The sequence below is a fragment of the Echinops telfairi genome, unplaced genomic scaffold (assembly GCF_000313985.2).
Source record: "Echinops telfairi isolate 266 unplaced genomic scaffold, ASM31398v2 ScPeMD7_443;HRSCAF=831, whole genome shotgun sequence".
Classification (NCBI taxonomy): domain Eukaryota; kingdom Metazoa; phylum Chordata; class Mammalia; order Afrosoricida; family Tenrecidae; genus Echinops; species Echinops telfairi.
In genome coordinates, this window is record NW_022104341.1 from 82,534,859 (window position 1) to 82,558,192 (window position 23,334).

Below are 23,334 nucleotides of genomic sequence, written 5' to 3' on the forward strand. Positions count from 1 at the left end.
GCCCTGGATTCCCTGTATTTTCAGTTCCTATCTGTACCAGTGTACATCCTCTGGTCTAGCCAGGCTTGCAAGGTCAAATTCGAGTCACGGTAGTGGGAGCGGGGAGGAAACATTTAGGAATTAGAGGAAAGTTGTATTTCTCATTGGCCAACAGAATTTTAATGGGTAGAATAAACTAGACTAAATAGTTAAATTTATGATAACAGGAGCACTACTGAATATTCTATTCTAGCCTTTTAACATTACTAAATTTCATGTTTGTTTCTTTTTTTTAAATTCAGGTGAAAAGGATTCAATGATTTTTGACTGTATGGAATGCTATGATCCAGTTACTAAACAGTGGACAGCAGTAGCTTCATTGAATCAACCCCGCTGTGGTTTGGGAGTGTGTGTGTGTTATGGGGCTATCTATGCTTTGGGTAATTATGCTGTTCGTTATAAGGAAGTCGAATACTGCTTAAATTCGGTTCACTTTAGAAATGTTCTTTTATTTCTTAAGAAACTTGTACCATTGTAATTTTGTAAGTTCTTATTCTCAATGAATTAGTGCCAAGTGTGTCATTTTTAGATGCATGATATTCAGTGAAGAACTGTCAGGGAGGCACTTTACCTGACCAGTTAAATCTCTTGATTTACATTCATTACGTAACTTTTCTACTACTTTGCATACTGGCTTAATTATATCTCATGTAAGAAAGCACCTATCAAAAACCTAAGAACACCCCAAATGAGGTCTGTACTATATTACTTCTGCACTACATTATTTTCTTTTTTTTAAAAATAATACATAGAAACAGGCATTTATTGAATTTAATATATTGGATAAGCTTTTGATGCACACAGAAATTTGAATGACTCTAAAAAAGTTTATGATGAGTTAAACAATCCATTTTTAAAGTATGTATTGTAATGAAAATACATTATTTTCATTATTGCCAATTTAGCATATGATCTTTTTGGGGTTTGTTTGCTTTGGTGTCTCCCTTTTAAATTTTATTATTGTTCTTTTAAAAATTTATTATTTAGTGAATGATCCTGAGCAAATTATTTACCTTTGATTAGCTGTATAATAAGTGTTAGTCAGAGTTTTTCCTATTCTCCCTGATTTTCTCTTTATCGTTCCTTCTTCAACTCATTGTATGAAACCCACTGTCTTTTCCATATCAAACCTATTGTAGAAAAGATATTAATCATCCCAATGTGAATTGAATCTAGTATATATTTTAACACTCCCACAAGTATTTTCCTTTTTATTAAAGTTTTACTTCTAATTGTATGAAAGAACATTTTCCATTTCAAGAAGTGAACTGTGTTAAGAGAATATTGTGAGGATGGAGGCTCTTTTTCCTTTAGTTTTTAATCTGAAGGTTCGTTTTGGAGTCTCTCAAGTCACAATTAATAGATAGTATAATCTGACTAAATTTAAGAGTTGGTCTTGATGAAAGAAACCATCTGAATACGCAGAAGTTGTTTCAAAAGGTAGTTTTGTGAAATACTGTGTTCCCTAAACATGTTTCTTTTTCTTTTCTTTAAATCTCTGCTGAACAATAATCAAGGAATTAAAATACCTGAGTTCTACTTATGATCACATTCTAACTTTCCAGTTAATCTTGGACAAATAATGTCTGGTTTATGTGATATTTGTAATATGAGTTGGTTGGATTAGATGCTTTATAGTTCTTTTTCAGAAATAAGGCTTTCTCACTCCAGAAATAAACCTTTTCTATTTGGTTACAGGTGGATGGGTTGGAGCTGAGATAGGGAACACCATTGAAAGATTTGATCCAGATGAAAATAAATGGGAAGTCGTTGGCAATATGGCTGTGTCACGCTATTACTTTGGGTGCTGTGAAATGCAAGGTAATTACTTAAAAATATTTTTACTCAATAAAATTTTAAATCCTTGACTTTGAGACTTTTCATAAATGTGTAATTTAGGTAATTATTGCATGATTGATACTAGCAATGTAAAAAAGGCTTTTTATCTCTTTATCATTAACTTTATTTCTTTTTGAAAATTTTTTATTAACTGGGAGCTAATATATTATTCCTTAGTCCAGTCACATCAAGCAGAATTGTGTAATTGCTACCACAGTTTCCAAACATTCGTTGTTTTTTTTCCTGGACTCATTCATTGACATCGCCTCCCTTTTACCACCCCCACTTCCCTACACTGTAGCACTTGTGTCCCCCTAAGCCCTTCTATTTGGTGTTCCTATAGGTTCATTGTCATTTTCCTTCCCATTTCAGGCCTTAGTATTTCTTAATTGGGTGAGAATATAAAAAATAATTTTAACAGATTGTTTCTTGAAGGCTTCTACAGTTTTTTTACAATGTCCACAGAGAGTTGATCCTATGAATTTTAAAATTTTGTACTGTATATTAAAATGGAATTCAGACATTATTTTAATTGTGCCCTACATCCTGAGAGTAGGTACAGTACTGTAAATAGAATCTGATTCTCAGGCCAGGGTTGGAGAACAGATTTATATGCATGTAAAGTAGAAAGCTGTCATCCCATGTTTTTGATTTTTTTTTAAATCATTTTATTGGGGGCTCATGCAACTCTTATCACAACCTATACTCATTTGTACATTTGTTGCCATCATCATTTTGAAAACATTTTCTTTCTACTTCAGCCCTTCTCATTCCCCCCCCCTCATGAACCCTTGATAATTTATAAATTATTATTTTTTCTTGCCTTACACTGACCGATGTCTCCCTTCACCCACACCCTATTGTCCATCCCCTTGGGAGGAGGTTATATGTAGATCATTATGATTGGTTCCCCTTTTCTCCCCTCTTATCCTCCTGGTATGGCTACCCTCAATATTGGTCCTGAGGGGTTTCTCTTTCCTGGATTCCCTGTGTTTCCAGCTCTTATCTGAACCCGTATACATGCTGTGATCTAGCAAGATTTGTAAGATAGAATTGGGGTCATGATAGTGGGGGGGAGGAAGCATTAAAGAACTAGAGGAAAGTTGTATGTTGATGAAAATTTGGGTTGTTTCCAGTTCCTTGCAATTGTAAACTGTGCCGCAATGTCCATGGTTATATGACAGCTCAGTTCAAGTTCCTTCTGCTTTAGTTGTTTTATATTTATTATTTTGATCGTCCAGTGTAAAAATCATAGAGATAGAGGAGGGACCTGGGAGACTGTCTCTTTCAATTACATCATTTATAGACTGGAAGCTACAGATCTGGGAAGGTTGTGTGTTGTCTTTTTCTTATAGCAGGTACCTGGTAAAGCTGGAACTAGAACCCTTGTTTACCAATATTTAGCCCAAGGTTTTGTTTTTTGTTTTCCCAAGTTTCTTTTTAACATAACTTTGTGACTCCTCACTTTTGAACATGGGAGACAACACCAGACATTTAAAAACTGTAGATAATTGTAGGAACTAATTGTAGGTTAGATTTAAATCATAAAAACAAGTAATACTCTGGGAATTACATTCTATTCTACTGTAGTAATTGATTCTGATAATTGATTCAGATAACCATTCTAGGTAAGTTCAGTTATCTACATCTGAGCAACAGGTACGCTTTCATCAAACAGTCGTGTCATTCCCACTTTAAGTGCACAACTTTTTTAGTGGGGAGGGAAGAGAATCCATTTCCTTTTTTTTTGTTGTTTCCTATTGGATGGTACTATAAGTCAGCATTGACTCGATGGCTGAGTATAAGTGGGAAAAAAAATTTATGGTCTTAGAAAGCCAGAGGGGCAGTTCTACTCTGTCCTAAAGGTTTGCTAGAACTTGGCATCAACTCAATGACAGTGAAAAGGAAAGAATTCTTTGTAGCATGCTTACATGTAAGATATAAAACTAGGCAGACGTTGATTTTCTCTCTTAATATTATAAATGGCTGAACTCTGGACTTTACTAAGCTAAATAAAGACACTAAGAAATAGATAAGATACAAATGCGCTTTACACAATTGATGTATGTATGCATTGTGATAAGAGTTGTATGAGCCCCTAATAAAATGATTAAAAAAAAAGAAATAGATAAGAAAAAAAATTTTGTAAATGCTATATAATACATGTAATTTTGCAACATTAGTAATAACAAAAATGTATGTGGTTACATAGGCATGTATATATGTACATATATGTATAGGAAGTCATGCAAGTACTTGCACATGCATGTATAAGTGTGTCTGTAGGTATATGTATATATGAGAGGTTTCAAAAAGTTCATGGAAAAATTCTATTATCTTTTTTTTTTTCCTCCCATAAAGGGTCCGGTGGTTTCTTTTTCTTTTTTTTCTTTCTTTTATTTATTTATTTATTTTAACATTTATTAGGGGCTCATACAACTGTTATCGCAATCCATACACACATCAATTGTGTAAAGCGCATTTGTACATCATTCTCAAAACATTTTCTCTCCACTTAAACCCCCGACATTAGGTCCTCATATTTCCCCTCCCTCCCCACTCCCCACCCCCTCATGAGCCCTTGATAGTTTATAAATTGGTATTTAAATTCTATTATCTTTTAATTCCATTTTTACACAAACTTTTTGAAGCCCCTTCATACATGTTCGTGTATACTGCATATATATCCACATAGAACAAACCATATAAGGGGCATACTTATGGAGGCGGCTTAGACATATCCAAATAACTAGTGGGATTGGTTTCTTAGCTTAAAGGTTTTAGAATCATAGTGCAAAAGGATAATTTAGTCAATTGGCATAATGTAGTTCACAAAAATAATGCTCTATCATCCACGTTTGAGGTTTTAAAAGCTTATGCGTGCCATCTAAGATACAACTATAGGTCTTTATTCATATGGAGCAAAAAAGAATGCAAGAAATCAAAGGATCTCCCCGCTCCCAATACCATGACTCGAATTCGACCTTGCAAGTCTGGCTAGACCAGAGGATGTACACTGGTACAGATAGGAACTGAAAATACAGGGAATCCAGGGCAGATGGGCCCTACAGGACCAGTGGTGTGAGTGGCGAAACAGGGAGGGTAAAGGGAGAATGGGTAGGAAAGAGGGAACCAATTACAAGGAACTATATGTGACCTCCTCCCTGGGGGACAGACAACCGAAAAGTGGGTGAAGGGAGACGTCTGACAGGGCAAGATATGACAAAATACCGATTTATAAACTATCAAGGGCTCATAAGGGAGGGGGGAGCGGGGAGGGAGGGGAAAAATGAGGACCTAATGTCAGGGGTTTAACTGGAGAGAAAATGTTTTGAGAAACGATGTACAAATGCGCTTTACACAATTGATGTGTGTATGCATTGCGATAACAGTTGTATGAGCCCCTAATAAAATGTTTTAAAAAAAAAAGAAATGTGAGATCCCCCAATAAAATAAAATAAAAAGAAACGAAGAAGTTGTAAAAAAATAAAATAAAATAAATAAATACGAAAAAAAAAGAAATAAAAGGATCCAAGAAAAAAACCAATCTATGGTACTATTAGCCCACAAAAACGTCAACCTGTTCAAACCTGAGAACAGAAGAACTAGACAGTGGCTAGCAATAATACCTGTGATTCTGACCATGGACAGAATAGGCAATCCCATACAAAATGGGAAAAAAATACAGACCAAAACTCATATTCCCTAAAAATGCCAGATTTACTAGACCAGAAGAGACTGGAGACACTGCCAAGACTTTCACCCTAAGATAACTTTCTAATATGGAATTGAAGTCATCTCTGTAGGTCACCTTTCAGCCCAAATTAGGATTTTAGGCTTATCAAATTAACAGTATCATTCATGAGTAATGTGCTACCTCAAACAATGGACTCTTTAAAACCAAATGGTCTTCGGGAGGGGGAAAATGAGCTGATACCAAAGGCTTAAGGAGAAAGAAAATGTTTGCAAACCATGATGGAAACATGTACAAATGTGCTTGACACAATGGATGTATGTATAGGTTGTGATAAGAGCTGTAAGAGCCCTCCATAAAACATTAAAAAATAAATAAAATCCCAATTTTAAAAACAACAACAAAATAACCCCAAATGGTCATCCTTTACTCAAAAGCAAAGGTGAGAAGACAGAGGGAAAGGAAGCTAGATCAATGGAAATAGAATGGAAATAATGACCATGCTGATACATTGTAAAAATGGTAGCCTTTGTCATGGAACAATTCGTAGTAGGGGGCTTCCAAAGGTTCATGGGAAAAGTCTATTTTTATTACATTTTTCCATGAACTTGGTTAACTCCTTTAAATAAAAATTGTTAATAAATAAATATTGTTAATTGGGAACCTAATTTGCTTTCGCTTAAAACACAATGCATTTAAATTAAATAAATGGAAGTAGAAATTAAGACTTTAATTTCTAAAATCCTAAAAAAATATTAGGATGAATCCAAACTGAACCCACTGCCATTGAGTTGATTCCAACTCATTGAGCAGTTTTTCCCAAAGTAGGCAATATTGCCCCTCTAGGGGGTGCTATAACCATCCAGGCCGCTACAAAAGCAGCTACCTACCAATACTTATCCTGGATTAAAGACTATAGTACAAAAGTTTTTCATTGCAAGGGGATGGGGTGTTATTAATTTTGTTTTTCTGAAAATGTGGTGGTAGGCCAAATAAATTCGGGAGCCCGTGTTTCTGAGGCTTTGCAAACAGCAGACAGCCTCATCGTTCTCCTGTGGGGCAGCTGATAGTTTGAACACCAACCTTGGGTTAGAAAATCACATTTAATTGGAAAGATGAAGAAAAGTTTCCTGGATTAGATAACATGAGCCTTAAAAGGGTAGGCTTTTGACAGATGGTAGTCTGAGCAGAGGACCACCAACAGCAAAAGCTACAAGGTAACAAACATTCAAAGTGTGTAGGTAGAAAGGAAGAGTGTAATCACTAACAATCTGTGCGACACATCCTGAGAGGCTGTACAATTTATGTAAACAAATTATGACTACATGTATATCAAATATGGCTTGCAATACAGAAGAGGGGGAAAAATATATATATGGCTTGCAGACTAAATAATAGCAAGTCTTGAATATGTGTGTGTTGTTTTTCAAGTGAGTCATATACAAACAACCCAAAATTTTAGTTCCAGGCAAATCCAGGTTTGAATGCAAATCAAATAACTAACTGGGCAAGTTAATTAAAGGCTCTGAGCATGTTTTTTTCCCCTTTCTTACCTTTAAATAATAAAATCGCATCGTGAATTATTATTATTAATTGGAGTAAAGCACATCATTATTCACCATTTAGCAATCAACAAAAGGTAGCTACCATTCCTAATATACTGTGATATTGAAGTGACTGGAAACTCAATTATAAGTACTATATTGTATCATCATAGCAAATTGAGGTCATAAGTACTACTTATTACTTATATCTATTTTACATAACATCTGAAGAAAACTATACCATCTCCAGGTTTAATTTATGTGGTTGGAGGTATCAGCAATGAAGGAATAGAGCTTCGTTCTTTTGAAGTTTATGATCCACTTTCCAAGCGCTGGTCTCCACTTCCTCCAATGGGAGCCAGGAGAGCATATCTTGGGGTAGCTGCACTGAATGACTGTATGTATTCTGTTGGAGGATGGAATGAGACGCAAGGTGCTCTTCACACTGTAGAAAAATATTCCTTTGAAGAGGTAAGTTGGATAATTTCAAATGTTTAGTATCCTATTATTTTATTGTTTGTAGATTGTTAGTGATGTCTTCTTTTGTGTTTATTTAAAGAAACAGCTTTTAGTGTTTTGTTTTTGTTGGTTTTCCATTTTATACTTCATTGATTTCTGTTCTTAGGTTTTCCTTCACTGTATTGGTTTTGGGTTAATTTGCTCTTTTCCAAAATTCTCAAAGTGGAAACTTAGATCTTCCTGTTCCCTAATATGTCTTTTAAAGCTATGCATTTCCCTCAAGCATTGCTTTACCTGCGTACCACACACTTTGACATTTTGTATTTTAATTAGCATTTATCTACAAATACTTTCTTCTTTGACCAGTTAGAATGTATGTTATGCAATTTTCCAAATACTTGGGGATATTTCTGATATCTTTTTAATTTCTAATTCCATTGTGATCACTGTATTTTATGAAACTTTTGTTTTTGCACATATTTTAACTGCACCCTAATTAAATTTTGTATTCTGTTGTTGAAATTAGTATTGTATAAATGTGAGTTCGTTTTTATTGTTCAAGTCTCCCTTAGCCTTACCAAAATTCTGTCTAACTGTTCTGATTGAGAAAAGAGTGTTGAAGTCTCTATAATTGTGGATTTGTCTATTTTTTCTTTCAGCTTTGTCATGGTTTTTTCACCAAACCACTTAATTAGGAGCCAATCCAGACATACCATTCATAGTTCAATCACATTAAGCAGTATTGTACAGTTGCTACCAAAATCTGTCATGTTTTGCTTCACATATTTTGAAGCTGTTAATGGGTTCACACAGTGAGATTATGATGTCTTATTCTTTTATTATATACAGCTTGAACGTCTTCCTTCAGTGTCAATGGCTATTAGTCATGAGCTACCTGTTGAAATGGTTTAATGTTGACTAATTCAAAGGAGCTCTAGTGGTGGAGTGGGTTATATGTTGAGCTGCTAACCATAAGGTCAGTGGTTCAAACCTTGGGAGAAAGATGAGGCTTTCTACTCCCATACAGTTTTGTTAAAGCCTCGGAAACTCACAATGGCATTCCTACTCTGTTCTATAGGGTAGCTATGAGTTGGAATTGGCTTGATGGCAGTGAGTTTGTTTTTTGGAGAGGAGGGAACCCTTTTTGATATGTAGCATTGGTAGTGCTGGACTGCTAAATACTGGACTGCTAACTGCAGATCAGTTCAAACCCACTAGCTGTTCCATGAAAGAGAATTGAGGCTATATGCTCCTATAAAGATTTATAGCCTTGGGAACCCTGTATAGGGTTGCTGGAGGTCAGAATTAACTCAGGCAATGGATTTGGTTTTAGTACAGTAATTATTTAATCTTTTGATGATTCCTGTCATTCAATTTTTTTGCCCATAGAATCCTTCAGTATTACAACGTGATTGAAGTTTTCAATTATTTCAGCTTGAGAAATGACAACTGTTTTCATCCCTTTTGGTTTCTAACTCCAGGTCGTTACACATTTCATTGTAATACTTTTGTCTTCTCCAGGTGCCCTTTGAAATCTTCTATTCAGCTCTTTTACTTTATCATTTATTTAGTTACTCTGTGCTTCAGAGCAAGTCTCTTCTGACTTCCATTTTCATATCTTCCAGTGTAGTTTTGCTAGATCGCTGTGAAGGAGCCCTGGTGGTGCTGTTCGTTAAGCATTGAACTGTTAATCACAAGGTGAGCAGTTCAAACCCACCAGTTGCTATGAGGGAGAGGATTGAAGTGATCAGCTCTCCTAATGATTTACAGCCTTGGAAACCCGATATAGGGTTGCTAGGAGTCTGAATTGGCTTGATGGCAGTGGGGAGTGAAAATACCAGTTTTAATTCCAAAGTAAATGCTTAGCAATGATGACTTACTTTGATTTTATGTATAACTGAAATGATACTGTTACTTACTATCTAAATCCTAAATTGAAAACTGGTGGTTCAGTGATAGGATTATTGGCATTCTGTGTGAGACTTGGGTTTGCGTCTGCAAAAGTGTAGCTACCAGTCATCTGTCAGTTGAGGCTGGCATTTTATGATATTGAACATATTCCATGACCTCGACAGACTAAAAGAAAGGCCAATCTATTTCTGAAAATCAGCCAAGGAAAGCTCTGTGTTACTTTGTTGCCCATGAGATTGCCATGAGTTGGGGCCAGCTCCATAACAACAGCCACCACCAATGAAGTTTACAGTTCCCAACCCTACAGTTTATATAAAACATATTTTGGTTTTAACAGAGGTTTTTTGGAGGTGCAGGATAAAAAGCAAACTGTAGTTGTAAAACACTGATAGAAATAAAAGGTAAATATGGAATGAACTCCAAACTCCTTTTGTGCTTGTCAAGAGTCATTTGATGGGAAAGCAAAGGTTAGTTCTGCCTAATGATAAACATAACCCAAGACATCCTAATTTATTTTATCCAAATATGGAATTTTTTGTGACTATGTTTTAAAATACAAGTATTTTCACAGCTATGCCAGCTTTGTGATGTGTCCTGTAATTTTAGATGCTCAAGCAGCGTTGAAATTTAACTCGGTCCTTCAATTGCAAAGGATTTCCTTGGATTTTAGGATCTAGGTTCAGAGCAACCAGTACACAGTCTGTAATGTGTTGATGCTGTACCAAATGCTAGAATATGAAGCCCATTAAGTCCTGCCTTCAAACGATTTCTTTTTTTTTTTTTTTAATGAACTAAGATCATTTTATTTTCATTTTCAATTTTCCTTCAGAACCACATATATGTACCAAAGAGTTACATATGGCTTTTAGCTGTAGTTTGCCAACCCCTGAGCGGTTTATTGTCATGATAGGGAAAAACTTCCATGGCACAACTTTCCTTGTTCTTTTCTCATCAATGCAACTGCCCCATTTTCTAAAAAAAACTTCGCTTTTCCCTCTTGGGACCAACACTAAAGGAGCAGTGGCCAAAATGAAGTTTAATCCCTTTGTAATTTTGCAAAAATCGTAAAAGGCATTTCAATGCAGCTTCCTACATGCACAGGAAGATTATGTCTTCCCCTCATTCCATGGAACTGAGACCAGAATACAGTGTTTTGGTCCATGGCCACCTGCAAGGATGATGAATGAAGACCAGGTTGAGCGAGGATACTACAAAGGTCAGCAAATTGGCAAAGCGGTCCAGGTTTACAGGAAGAAATATGTCATCTACAGTGAACAGGTGCAGTGGGATAAAGCTAACGGCACAACTGTCCATGTGGGCACTCATCCCAGCAAGGTGGTTATCACTAGCTAAAACTGGACAAAGACCACAAAAAGATCCTGGAATGGAAAGGCAAATCTAGCCAACTAAGAAAGGAAAAGGGCAAATAAAAGGAAGAATCACTTGAGAAGATGCAAGAGTAAAATAGTCTGGAACACAACTTCCATTAAAACTGACAAATTCAGGAGTGGGGACAACTTCCTAATAAGTCTCCTTGATCTTTCTGTGTCCTTTGAACAATTTTATCAAGATGCCTCCTTAAGAATCCCAAAATAAAGTAGTTATAACCTTCTGAGCTGACCTTTCTGCCAATTTAATTGGCTCAGTACTTCCTCTCAAAAACACCTGTTTTGATTGGATCTTTTTTCAAGGCACCCAATGAGATTAAGTATATTACTGAGGGAACTTGTTGACAGTTGAACACTGATCACAAATACATGTTTAAAAACATTTCATCTAGAATAAACCTGTGCATGTATGAACTGGAATTGTAGCAATGATTATTGTTGAATGACACTTGTTCTTTGGAGAACTTGATTTCACTCTGGTCTGAGTACTTCTGTGGTTCAGGGTGCTTCAATAAAACTGCTTTATTTCTAAAGAGCCTATTTTAAATCAGAATTCTGGCCCTGAGCAAACAATTCATTTTATTAATATTGGTGAACAATCACTGGCCACTTGTTCTTTCCTCTCTCAATTACTTCCTCAGATCTTTAGACGTTTCCTACCATCTGGGTAGACATTTTTCTTCGAGTAGGTCATTTTGGCTATAGCAACATATTGAAATTGTTTTAGGATACAAGATATATGAGGAATTAACACATTTATGTTAAGGGCCAGGTAATATTTTAGGCCTTGCCAGCTACATACAAACTCTCCTTTGGGCATATTAACCTTTGTTTACATGTCCAGCCCTTTAAAGTAGAAAATTCTTAGTCCGAAGACTATACAAAATGACATACAAACTCTCCTTTGGGCATATTAACCTTTGTTTACATGTCCAGCCCTTTAAAGTAGAAAATTCTTAGTCCGAAGACTATACAAAATGAGTCATATTTTCTGTGTGGTCTGTAGAAAATGTGATTCTTTGAAAAAGTATTCCTTGGTTATATTTGGCAAGTACTATATGCTGTACTATTCTGAGATGTATAAATCAGGCTATCAGTCAGTGGCTTTAAAATTTGCTAGGTAAGCTTTTTTCTTTGGAGCTTTTATAGTTTTATATATGTTCCACACAACTAGCTTCCCAGAATGCTGGACTGTATACTAAAGGCTTCAAAAAGTTCATGGAAAAATGAAATTAAAAGATAATTTCCATGAACTTTTTTTAAGCTAACCACCCCCTTATGATTTCTAGGTCATCTCTTGAACATAAGACTATAATCGTAGGTATGTGTGTCAGTAGACTAGAGAAACAAATTCATACACACATGTATATAAGAGCTTTATATACAAGAGCAATTGAATATTGAGAAAACGTCCAGCCCAGTCCAGATTAAGTCCCTAAGTCCAATATTAGCCCCTATCCGATACCAATCTATAAAGCCCTCTTCAGACTCATGAAATACATGCAATGATGCCGAACGCAGGAGGATCACAGGCTAGTGGGTTGGAAGTCTTGTGCATCCGGTGGCGTTGTAATCATCTCAGTGCTGGCACAGGTCTCTACGTGGCTTCTCTGACTCGAGGCCTGGTTGCATCAGAGTAGGTCCAGTCCATGTGGCTTCTCCAGCTCCCAGGGTGTTTGTAGCATCATGTCTTGTCAGTAGAACGTCTCTCAGGGAGTGAGCAGGGAGGAAATACAGGTGTTCCCAGAATTTTCAGAAGGCCATGCCCACACACAGGGCTCATTGGTTATATCTTGATTGACAGGTCAGACTCCACCTCTTCACTCATAATCTTCTCAAATTGACACAATTATGTAACTGCCACAGTATGATTTTCAATTGTTTTATTCTGAATTCACTACTTTTCCACATGGAAGTTCATTTAAGAATGTTCTAAATATGACTGGATTGTAAATTTGAAATTTAAAACATACAAAAATAAGATTATCTGGCTTCTCAGCAATTTATCTCTATTCCAATTATGATTCTAATATGTATATATATTTTCTCCTTTAACCAGGAAAAGTGGGTTGAAGTTGCCTCAATGAAGGTACCTAGAGCAGGAATGTGTGTTGTGGCTGTCAACGGGCTTCTGTATGTTTCTGGAGGACGATCTTCCAGCCATGATTTCTTGGCTCCAGGAACCTTGGACTCAGTTGAAGTTTACAACCCTCATTCAGACACATGGACTGAAATTGGTAATATGATCACTAGTCGTTGTGAAGGGGGTGTTGCCGTACTATGAAATGTAAGGCCTACAAGGACACGAGCAACTTTCTGAAAATATGAGACCTGGTCTTTGGCAAATCAAATGTGTATTTTGTCACAGGATCCTTTGAACGGGGTTTTCCATGTACTTGGTTGAAAAATGACTACAGAGATTTTTATAAGAATTTGGAGAAGGTAAGGGGAAGGTGGGGGGAGAAAAGGGAAGCCAATCACAATGATCTACCATACCTATAACTCCCTCCCAGGGGGATGGACTAGAGAAAAGTGGGGGAAGGGAGACATCAGTTAGTGTAAGACATGAAAAAATAATAATAACTTCTAAATTATCAAGGGTTGGTGGGGGAGGAAGGGGGAAAAACGAGAAGGTGATACCAAGGGCTCAAGTAGAAAGAAAATGTATTGAAAATGATGGCAACAAATGTACAAATGTGCTTGACACAATGGATGTATGGATTGTGAGAAGAGTTGTACAAGCCCCCAATATTATTTTTAAAATAAATAAATGAAAAATTGGGAAAAATCTGGAAAGGTATATATAAACTATATTGTAAGTTAATAAAGTGCTCACACAAATTTGCTATACTTACCAACAAAATACTGTTTATGCTCTATTAAAATAAAATAATCAAACTAAAGGTATAATCCTATTTGTAAAATCAATTTTTCCTCTTCCCAAAGCCAACCAAAATACTTTTGCAAACTGCAATTCAAATTTTAACATGACCTTTATATGATACAGTAATATCAATCTGACAGTTTAAAGTTCTTTATAATTCACTATTGACTGCAAAGCACAATGTCCCATGGCTATTGTTTAACCTATAGAGAAAAACAAATGAAGCAGCTTCCTATTTTTACTTGATGCCAAGAGTTTTCACTAACCTTGTTTTTTATTGGCAGAAGATATACTAGGAGCAGTTTGTTAGGAATTATCTGTAAGAGAAGACTTCAAAACATTTGTGGGATAAAGAATGTAAAAATAATGGAATTTCCCCACAAACATTTTGAAGCCCCTAATATGCCCCCAAACCATTGTTGTTGAGTTCATTTTGACTCATAGTGACCCTACAGGACAGAGTACAGTTGCCTCAGTTTCCAAGGCTGTAAATCTTTGTTAGCAGAGTGCCACACCTTGCTCCTATGAAGCAGCTGGTGGGTCTGGGTCACTGACCTTTGGTTAGCAGGTGAGCACATCAACCACCGTGCTACCATGTCTCCTCCGACAACTGATATAGCTACCCTGTTTCCCTGAAAATAAGACAGTGTCTTACATTAATTTTTGCTCCCAGATGCACTAGGTCTTATTTTCAGGGGATGTCTTATTTTTCCATGAAGAAGGATACAGTACACATTTATTGTTTTATTAAAAAAGACCTCGCACTTCCTGTCTGCTCCGGCTGTGCTGCGGCCAACAGTGAGCTGCATGGCAGTGCCTGCCGATTATGGTTCAGAGTCCAGAGTTATGGTTGCTTGGGCTGGGGGGGGGGGGCGGTGGTTTAGCTTATTTTCGGGGGGATGCCTTATATTTCAGGGAGAGTCAAAACTGTAAGTAGGTCTTACTTTCGGGGAAACGGTAGATATTTGCTTGTTAACATAAAATTTTTTGCTTAAGTTTGCTATAAGTGCCAGTGAAGAATTAATAGTACATTCTTACTGACAGTTTTTTTTTTTGGACAGTTCTTTATTGCAGTAGAATTATCGAATGGGTGGTAGGGTCCAGCAGAAGGTTTTATGCACCTAGGGAATTTCTTGTTATTTAGTCATCAAAAGTATCTTGGTTGGCTTTGGGAAAAGGAAATTTTATTAGGTTATCAAGCTTTGTGCAGGTTACTTGTACTCAAGCCAAAGTACAAACTAATTACAGAGCTACTGCCTACACTGCCTTGGAAGAGAGTATTTGTAGGTATCTGTAAAACTTGCTATAGGTAGTGAATCATAAGTTGCAAGGCCTTGATCCAAAACTATTTCTAGAAACTCCATTTCCCTGGAGAAGCCTTCTAAATAATTGTTCCCTGTTCCATTCTGAAAGGAAGAATCATTATGTTCATGAAAATTTTATTTTTTCACTAGGCAGTTGGAGCCATATAAAGATTATTGCAAACATTTAGGTTTGACTATCTAACTCAAAGATTTGTTTTGTATGACCCTATTTCCTTTTTTTAGACTAAGGCCCCTCAGTATATTGTTATAGGCAACTTATTTTTGATGTTTGCATTAAATCCACAGATAGCACAGCCAACATATCTCGGTTGGCCTAGAAGGACACTTTCTTCAATAATCACATACATGTATTAGGGAAAGGTTACATAGTGCAGGCAGAAAGTTGTGTCCCTTCACTGGGGTATCCTGAAAGGTCACAGATGCTTGGTTGCGATATTAGAATAATCTGTAGGCTATTGAAGCTCTAACTTAAGTGCCTTTAATATTTTAAGTTACAAAGAATCTGCCCTCTGATCCAAAACTGAGTTATAAAATATTCCAACACTTTCTCATTACTTCCCAGAACCATCTTAAAGTGGCACTGTGAAGGAAAGCATTTTGCACTGCTATGTAAAAATGTCAAAATTATACAGGTTAATTCAAGGGCAAAGACTTAAAAGGTCCAGAAGGTCCCTGAAAAAACAGGTTTTTGAAAACATGCTTATTTCTTAGATAATAACAGATTGTTTTTGTTAAATGTACTAATAAAACCAACTGGATTTTTCCCTTTACTTTGTATTATTTACCTTAGTCTATTACTGGTACTCCTCAATCACCAAATCTTAAGATTGCCCAGGTTTTAAAGTTGTTTTTTTTTTTTAAAGTTTGTTTTGTTGTAATTTTGAGACGCATTTAATTTCACTTTTAATGTTTTCTCAGCATTAACTATTAAAGTGACCTAAAATAGCTTGAATTCAAAATGGAATATCCTGTCAATTTTTTGGTAAAATATACTTAAACTTTTTCTTAAACATATCCTATAATTCAATTATAGCACTTTTGAACTGTAACTGTGCAATTTGACTACAAATACTACATTACCCCTATTTTGGTATATAATGTATTTTGAGATCAAAGGAAGTTCCCAGGTGTATAAAAGTCAACCTACTGCCATCAAATTGACTCTGATACTAACCTATGTAGGACTTCCAACACTGTACATCTTATGGGATTAGATAGTCTCCTCTTCTTCCCTTAGAGAGGCCAGTGGGTTTGAACTGATATACTCCTACAATCTAGCAAAGAAATTCGTTTCCTCACCAAAACCATCTGAGAAATGTTTTCTAAAGGGTACAAGAGTTCCCTTTCCTTATCAGCTTGTAGAACTAAAAGACTTTTGTAGTGGTTTCAGCCTTGGGCCTTAACTGGTAAGCTTCTCAATGATAAGACTAGGTCTAGCTCTATGGTTTATAAGAAAACATACAAATTAATATTCTCAAATACAATTCACTGCCATCAAGTTGATTCTGAGTCATAGTGACCCTACAGGACAGAGAATTGCTTGAAAATCTTTGAGAACAGAAAGCTAGTGGTTTTGAATTGCTGACCTTGTGTAGAGTAGCCCAGTTGGAACCCTACTCCACCACCAGAGCTCTTCAGTTAATAATTTAGTTAATCCCTAATAAATCTCTTCAAAGCAAGGATCACTAGAGTAGGTATAGTATGTATAAAATTTACTTAGGGAATCTGACTTAGCTAATATTTGAATTTATTACACAGAGATATCACATACTATATAATTTACCTCACTGCTATACTTACTTCATTTAAAATGTTTTCCGTTTGTGACACTAGGAGTTTTACGAGACCGATTTCCACATTGGAGCACAGGTTGTGTCTATTGAGGATTTTTAAATGCCAGAGTTAACAGATGAGCCTGTTCTTTAGATCAAGTCTATCCCCAATTTATTTTTTAAAATATTTTGATCAACTGGTGTTATACCTATTTGGTGATAGGGGATACACTGATTCTATACCATACTAAATACTTGGTTTAAAAACTTCATCGTGTCCAGCTTTTTATTTTTCCTAGAACTTGGCTCTCTCCTTCACAACACTTCTCCTTAGTAGAGCTGCACATCCTTTCGTTCATGTAACTAAGTTACACTAGGTAAAAACTTGCAAATACAATTCCCAGAGGCAACTGCTGTGAAACATCACTGAAACCACCTGTTATTTTCAGACACTTGTAGATTCAAGTGGCTTTGCTTTTAAACTGAGAACCTGATTCTTTTTTTTTTTTTAATAATACAGTCTAGCAAGAGGGCCTTTTTAAAAATACACAATTTCAAGGCAATTAAAACATTGAAATATCTAAACGTATGACAATACAACTTAATAAAGATTGAATAACTTAATGTGACACAAACAGGAGTTGAGGGATTTTTATGTTTTTGTTTAAATTTCTGGGAAAGAAAAATTACCATTGCTGGAAGCAAACAAGCAGAAAGGTGATGTCAAAATGCAACCATCCAAAGCTTATAGTGAACACACTAATGATACATACAGAGTAGTTTTATGTTCATTCTACTTGATCAGGTTTCTGGAGTCCTTTCTTTGGATAAGTATCTTTAAGTAATAAAGTGATTACAAATGAAAAAAAGGCCACGAAAGTGACTACTATCCTTAGGGCTTTGAACCAATTGGGATAATGTGGCAACAGAAAAAGTTCAGAGTGTAAAGTGATCCCTAAACCTATTATTAGGGTAACTATAGCTTCATTAAGTCCTTCAGAAATAAGGAAGGCAAACCATGAAAAAACAACAGGAACTATACTATTAGTTAAATTACGGTAGTCTGGTTTTGCTGGACTACTTTCTGGCAGAGCAAAACCCCATCTGATCCCTCCTAAAAAAGATAGGAAACTAGCTCCATAAGCCACCTGAGTAAAAGCTAATATGGGGATATAAGCCTTTGTCATCACCATGATCAGTGGTGGAGCAACAAAGGGGACCAATCCTGCTAAAGTTAAGAATAGGGCCGGCTTTGGACTGTGAGACAGGTAAGTGATGGTGCTTGGTGACCTGGTTGTAAGTTCTGCTTGCTTCTGTTTCTTCTTAAAACAGCAGGGGGAAGTGTGATAACACCGTGTCCTGCTCTCACACACTGGAAATGATGACAAGTGCCATGCCCTTGGATACAAAGGGAAATAGTTCTTTTGGAGCAAGGTCTTGAGAAAAAGTTGATCTGTTTTCCTGCTGGCTCCTAATCCCGAGAAAGGGTACCTCAGCATCTATAAGGAAAATACAACCAAAAGACATATATATAAAAAACAACCCAACAGATTTATTGGTTAACCTCATCTGAAACAATATAAAAACCATCTGCATTCCATCAGCACAGCAAACTTTTACAGAATGCTTGAACTATTGATAAGACTAGTAACCAGATACATAACATGTGAAAGACACTACTTAATAGAAACCAGTGACATGCTCACTCTACCACTAATCTTATTCCATAAGAGGAATACCTAAAAAAAGGAACAGAAAAGGGCCTTTGGTATCTTGCTTTCTATACTGGCTCTTCTATTTTTGTGAGAAAAGAACATTATTGCGGGAATGTTATTTTATGTAGAGAAAAGCAAACTATCATTTTAGCATTGTAATACTACCCAATAAAGAAGGTAAGCACTGGATTTATAATCTATAGGGGGCGGTTTTACATGTTTTTCTCCACATGAACTATGTAAGCACCCTTCACACATTACCATCAATGTACACAGTGAATTAAAATGCCATGTTTACTTGTCTGTCAATAGACTTGACAGCCAGGACCATAATTGCTTTCCCTTTTAAAAGAAAATCCCCAGTGCCTTTCACGATACATGGTAAAGTAATCTCTCCTGATTCTGTGTTTTAGTGAGCAGTACACTTAATTTAGTAAACAGAAGGAGTAGCTTTAAAAGTGTTGGATGAAAATTATAATGAAATTGCTATTTATAAATCTTGGTGATTCTTTAAATAATAAGAATGACACTCTTTTCCTTGTCTGGGATGCTTTTCCTTCAGCTACCAACAAGATCCACTCCCACATTTCTGATTATCTTTTAAGTAAAATTGTATACCTATTTTTTTGTTTGGTAAAATACGTATTACAAAACTCTAGCCAATTCGATGTTTTTTATTTGTACAATTAAATGACACTGATTACGTTCATCATGTTGTACAATCATTACTATTATCCATATCCAATTATTTTATCACCATTAGAAGAAACCTGGTGCCCCCTAAATAATAACTCCACCTTCCTCTTTCCTCCCACCTCAGTAACCACAGATAAGTATTAGTCTTTATATATTTGCCTATTCTAGATATTTCATGTAAGTAGGATCATACAATATTAGTCTTTGTGTGACTGATTTCATTCATCATGTTCTCAGGGTTTTCCCAGGTAGTATTGAGACTTGACTTCTCTTTAAAATTGAGTACTTATGCTTATTCTTGTTACTCCACTGCCCTTTCCCAGCTTTATAGTTAGTTCTCTATAGCACTTACCACTCAGCCTACTATTTCATTATTTGCTCCTCCCTCAATGTCAATACATAAGGACAAGGACTCCCCACCCCAACCCCTTTTTTTTCATTGCTTTTGCCCTCACACCGTTAGCTAAATAACCAACCTTTGAAGATGCTTGAGAACATTTCTGGATGAAGTGGAACATACTGAGTCCTATTGAAAGTCTTACTCAGGAAGATGCCAGGCAATTCTGATTAACATGTCCTTAAAGCTAAGTAGAAGAAGAACTGAATCAGAAGCATGTTGCTATGTAGAAAGCAAGATGTCATTTAATTGTATTCATTTAACCTACTTTTTCAAATGTAGAAACTTAGGAAAAATACCTTCCACTTGGCAGATTTCTTTGAAGAGATCATGTTATCAAAGAATAGCAAAGAAAGAAAATATGTCCTTTTCTCCCTTGAGCTGTTTATTTATCTTTAATGTTGGGTATAGAAGAGCAATACAGAGATCTAGATTTTACAGAGAGCTCTATCATTTCTAGTGTGACTTTGGACAAACTGCTTCCTTAGGTGCCAGTTTTCTCATCTAAAATTAAATGTCCTAGCTTCTCTGTTCTGTTTTCCATCTTATTTATGTTAGGTTTAGGACTTCAAACAACTTAAAATGATGATAGGTTATCAATACAATTTAGCTAGCAACCAGGCACGATAAGTGTTTTATATGCATTAATTCAGTTCTGTGCTCACCATAACTTCAAGTTGGTACTAACAGTATAGACTAAAAGCGCAGGTTTTCAAGTAAAATAATCCTTGCTCCAACACTTATTAGCTGTGTGACTTTGGCTCAGTTACTTAGCTATGGTTCAGTTCACTCAACTTTGAAATAGGGATAATCCTCATTGGGTCCTGAAATGAGATGACATATATAAGCATGTGAGAACTGTCCCTGACACACAAAAAGGTCAAGAAATGTCAGTTGTTTTCATTTTACACCAGAGGAAATGGCTAAGAACTGTCTAATGTAAGAAGCAAGTGGCTGGGAATATGAACCTTATCTGATGTAAGTCTATTAACCAAGAGAACGAGGTGTCTAAAACAACATCCATTTTAATTAACATAAATCCATCGAACTAGTTTCTAGATCATAGATTCAAGGCCTGGGTGGAGAAATCATGTTTAGCAGTCAAGGTCTTCATTTTTAGTAAGAAAGCAACACGTTTTCTCTGGCCTCTGAGTAAAGCTTAGAGTACACCGACACCAATCTCTTGACTAACAAATTCTACACACTCCCTTTTACTCAAAATCGCTTTCTTGGTGAAGACTTCCCAAAAACTTTAAAATCTCAACCTTCTCCCTCTTTTGGAACTTCCTATCCATTTTGGCACAGTACTTCCCAACTGAACAGAGTACTACAGCGAAAACGTGATTGTCTACAATCCTCAGTGTGGGGATTAAACAGAGAGTCAATTTATGGGTAAAAGCTAAATATTTCCATTATTACGGTGGAAAATATTGCAAAAGATCAGCCTCAACTGACATCCGAGAAACGCGGGGAGGAGAGTTTGAACTTGATCATCTAGAAACCTTGCCCAAAGGCACCCCCGGCTCTTATTTCCTACCGAGTCTTGATGCCCTCCTTTCTTCATTCTCCTCGTGGCGGCAGCCAAAACGTCCTTGCCAGCGTCGAGCCAGAAGATGGAAAAGCAAAGTTCCAGAACCGCCCAAGCTAGGAAAAGAGCACTTCCGGTGATTGGTATTAAACCACCCCCACTTCCTGAGGCACCGAAAACATTTGTCCGGATGGGAACTTGACTTGCGCTAATTAGTTCCTAAGCTCAAGTATCCATTTGGGAATCCCCAAACAAAAACGTAATTCTAGTGGAAGCCGACTGTGAAGAACTGCAGGGTACTCGAACTGTCCTTGCCTCTCTATTCCAATGTTCCTCGCCAGCAGAATCTGCCCGACAGAATTCGGAAAGATACAGAGCAGCTGTCGAAGCCGCCTCAGAGTGATAGTGGTGCAGGAAGGTAAGAATACAGAACAAGTGTAACTTAGCTTATGAATTTTGTATTTGCAAAAATAACCGGGTCTCTAGGGTCGACGGAGCTTATCTAACTACGCATTAAGGTCCTTAATTACTATAATTTAAGGAAAAGCTTTTTCTACTTTCATTCTTTTTGTTGGGACGAAGAAAACTTCATTAAGCACAAGGGATAGGATTTTCCCTTTTACGTGAAAGAAGGTAGCGACCCGGTAAATTAGGTCATTCCTCCCGTCATCCTTGGCTTTACCTTTGGTTTACTTCTTCTCGCGTCACTTTGGGCAAATTTCTTTCCTTCTCTGGGTCTCTATCTCATTATATAGAAGGAAATGGCACCAGCAATTCTTGCATTTAAGATAAAGATGCTGGCAGGCAATACATCTCAGGGGTCCACTTCGGTTGGTTCTTCCATTCCTCCAGATTCGAGGTAGTTTAGCTTCCTGGTTGCCTGCGGTCATTTGCTGTTCTTCGCATCCACTTTAATTTCCTTATCAGCCTGTCAAGGTAAAACCACACCTTCCCGTGAGCCCCACCCATGGAGACTGCGTGGGTGAAGCAGTGTTTTCGCCGGGGCATGGTCAGTTGCACCAGCCTGAAGTCCCTCCTGCGCCGGGTCCTGCCAAGGCGCCTCCCGCCACCCAGCCGAACTACCACTCCCAGCGGGAAGCGCGCACTGCAGCGCTGCGCCCATCTTCGCGCCGGGCGGGCGGCCCGCTAGGGGGTGGCGTGTCAGCGGCACGCGCACGTGAAGGAGGGAACGTTAGGTGGACGGGTCGGGAAACTTCTCAGAAACCGGTTTGCTACTGGAGGTAGTTTGGGGACGCGGGCTTGCATGCAGGCGAGATGAAGGACGGCGTAGAAAGAAGAGGCGGGATGAATGAATGTACACACTGAAGCACGCCCACCCATCCACACGCGCGGGCCCTGCCGCTGGGAAGGGGGTTGACGACAGAGGAGCCAACCCGGGCTGAGCTTCGCCTCAAAGCCCGCGCGAGGAATGCCAGTATTCGACTCTGCGTAGGTGGTTAGGGCGACACGCGCCGTCTGGTGCCGTGCAGAGGCGAGATTGGGGCCAAAGCCAGGGGCGACCACTTTTCCTAGAGGCCGAATGTTGGCTGGCAGCGCGCGCGCGGAGCCTGCGGCGCCTCGGGACAGGAGGAAGCCGCCGGAGCAGGGCCGTGCGCGTGCGCGTGCGCGTGCGCGTGCGGCCCTGCGGGCGGTGCGAGCGGTTGGGCGTGTGTGAGGCGGGGTCCGCTGGGGGCGGGGCAGAGGGAGGGGGAGGGCCGTGCCGGTCGTTGATCCTTCCCCTCCGCCCGCTCTGCCCCGCCTGGGCCGTGTGGGCCGGGCAGCCATTTTGGGAAGAGCTTTGTTATGGTTGTGCGTTAGCCGCCTCGGCCGGATTTGGAGCTGGGGACGCGCCCTCGGACGCTGCGCTTCGGCTCCAGCTTTAGCGCCGCCGTTGCCGGGGGAGCGGAAGCTTCGGACAGCGTGAGTGTCGGGCCGCTAAAAGTGTTTCCCACGCGGGCCTCCGGCCGGTGCCCACCCAACCGGCGGTTGAAGCAAGTGGAGTGGGGTCTCTCTCACAGGTGGTTGGGTGTCAGCGCGGCCGGGGGAGGGGCGAGCGGAGCCCGCGGTCGTGCGGCTGCTCTGGGGCCGCCTCCCGGGGCGCGTGGAGCCGTGCAGCGGGGGAGCGGCGGCCGGGCTCGGCGAG

At 38.2% G+C, this 23,334-nt stretch overlaps 3 protein-coding genes across 6 annotated transcripts in view; 2 read left to right on the forward strand and 1 right to left on the reverse strand.

Moving 5' to 3' along the window:
• LOC101658754 (intracisternal A particle-promoted polypeptide) overlaps positions 1-13,364 on the forward strand; it is a 28,298-nt gene extending 14,934 nt beyond the window's left edge. The window contains exons 5-9 of one of the 2 annotated variants that reach the window (XM_045291811.1): positions 282-419; positions 1,738-1,860; positions 7,367-7,587; positions 9,201-9,273; positions 12,934-13,007. In XM_045291811.1, coding sequence (XP_045147746.1) covers positions 282-419; positions 1,738-1,860; positions 7,367-7,587; positions 9,201-9,224 — 506 coding nt within the window. In that variant the 3' untranslated portion in view covers positions 9,225-9,273; positions 12,934-13,007. Of the gene's footprint in view, positions 1-281; positions 420-1,737; positions 1,861-7,366; positions 7,588-9,200; positions 9,274-12,933 lie in introns of both variants that reach the window. The other variant, XM_004699469.2, reaches the window with a different exon arrangement.
• A 4,128-nt stretch (positions 13,365-17,492) lies between these two features.
• On the reverse strand, positions 17,493-22,184 carry TMEM69 (transmembrane protein 69). Of its 2 annotated transcripts, XM_045291813.1 has the most exons (4): positions 21,874-22,184; positions 21,201-21,307; positions 19,743-19,850; positions 17,493-18,354 (listed from the first exon to the last, which is right to left on the reverse strand). In XM_045291813.1, the coding sequence occupies exons 3-4, from the start codon at positions 19,782-19,784 to the stop codon at positions 17,644-17,646; spliced, it is 753 nt and encodes a 250-aa protein (XP_045147748.1). In that variant the 5' UTR covers positions 19,785-19,850; positions 21,201-21,307; positions 21,874-22,184; the 3' UTR covers positions 17,493-17,643. The 2 variants fall into 2 exon arrangements, with proteins under 2 accessions (XP_045147748.1, XP_004699740.1); XM_004699683.2 differs by having other exon boundaries at positions 21,201-22,184.
• Positions 22,185-23,009: 825 nt separating this feature from the next.
• Positions 23,010-23,334, forward strand: part of GPBP1L1 (GC-rich promoter binding protein 1 like 1) — a 70,636-nt gene continuing 70,311 nt past the window's right edge. For both annotated transcript variants that reach the window (XM_045291812.1, XM_004699470.2), the window contains exon 1: positions 23,010-23,111. The gene's annotated coding sequence lies outside the window, so the exon portion shown is untranslated. The remainder of the gene's footprint in view (positions 23,112-23,334) is intronic.

What these genes read in the sequence shown, in the direction of transcription:
- TMEM69 (XM_045291813.1), bottom strand. Translation starts at nt 19,784, where the DNA reads ATGTTCCACTTCATCCAGAAATGTTCTCAAGCATCTTCAAAG. An exon ending in GTTCTCAAGCATCTTCAAAG is followed by an intron (nt 18,355 to 19,742) that starts GTTGGTTATTTA and finishes TTTTCCTTATAG; the next exon opens with ATGCTGAGGTACCCTTTCTC.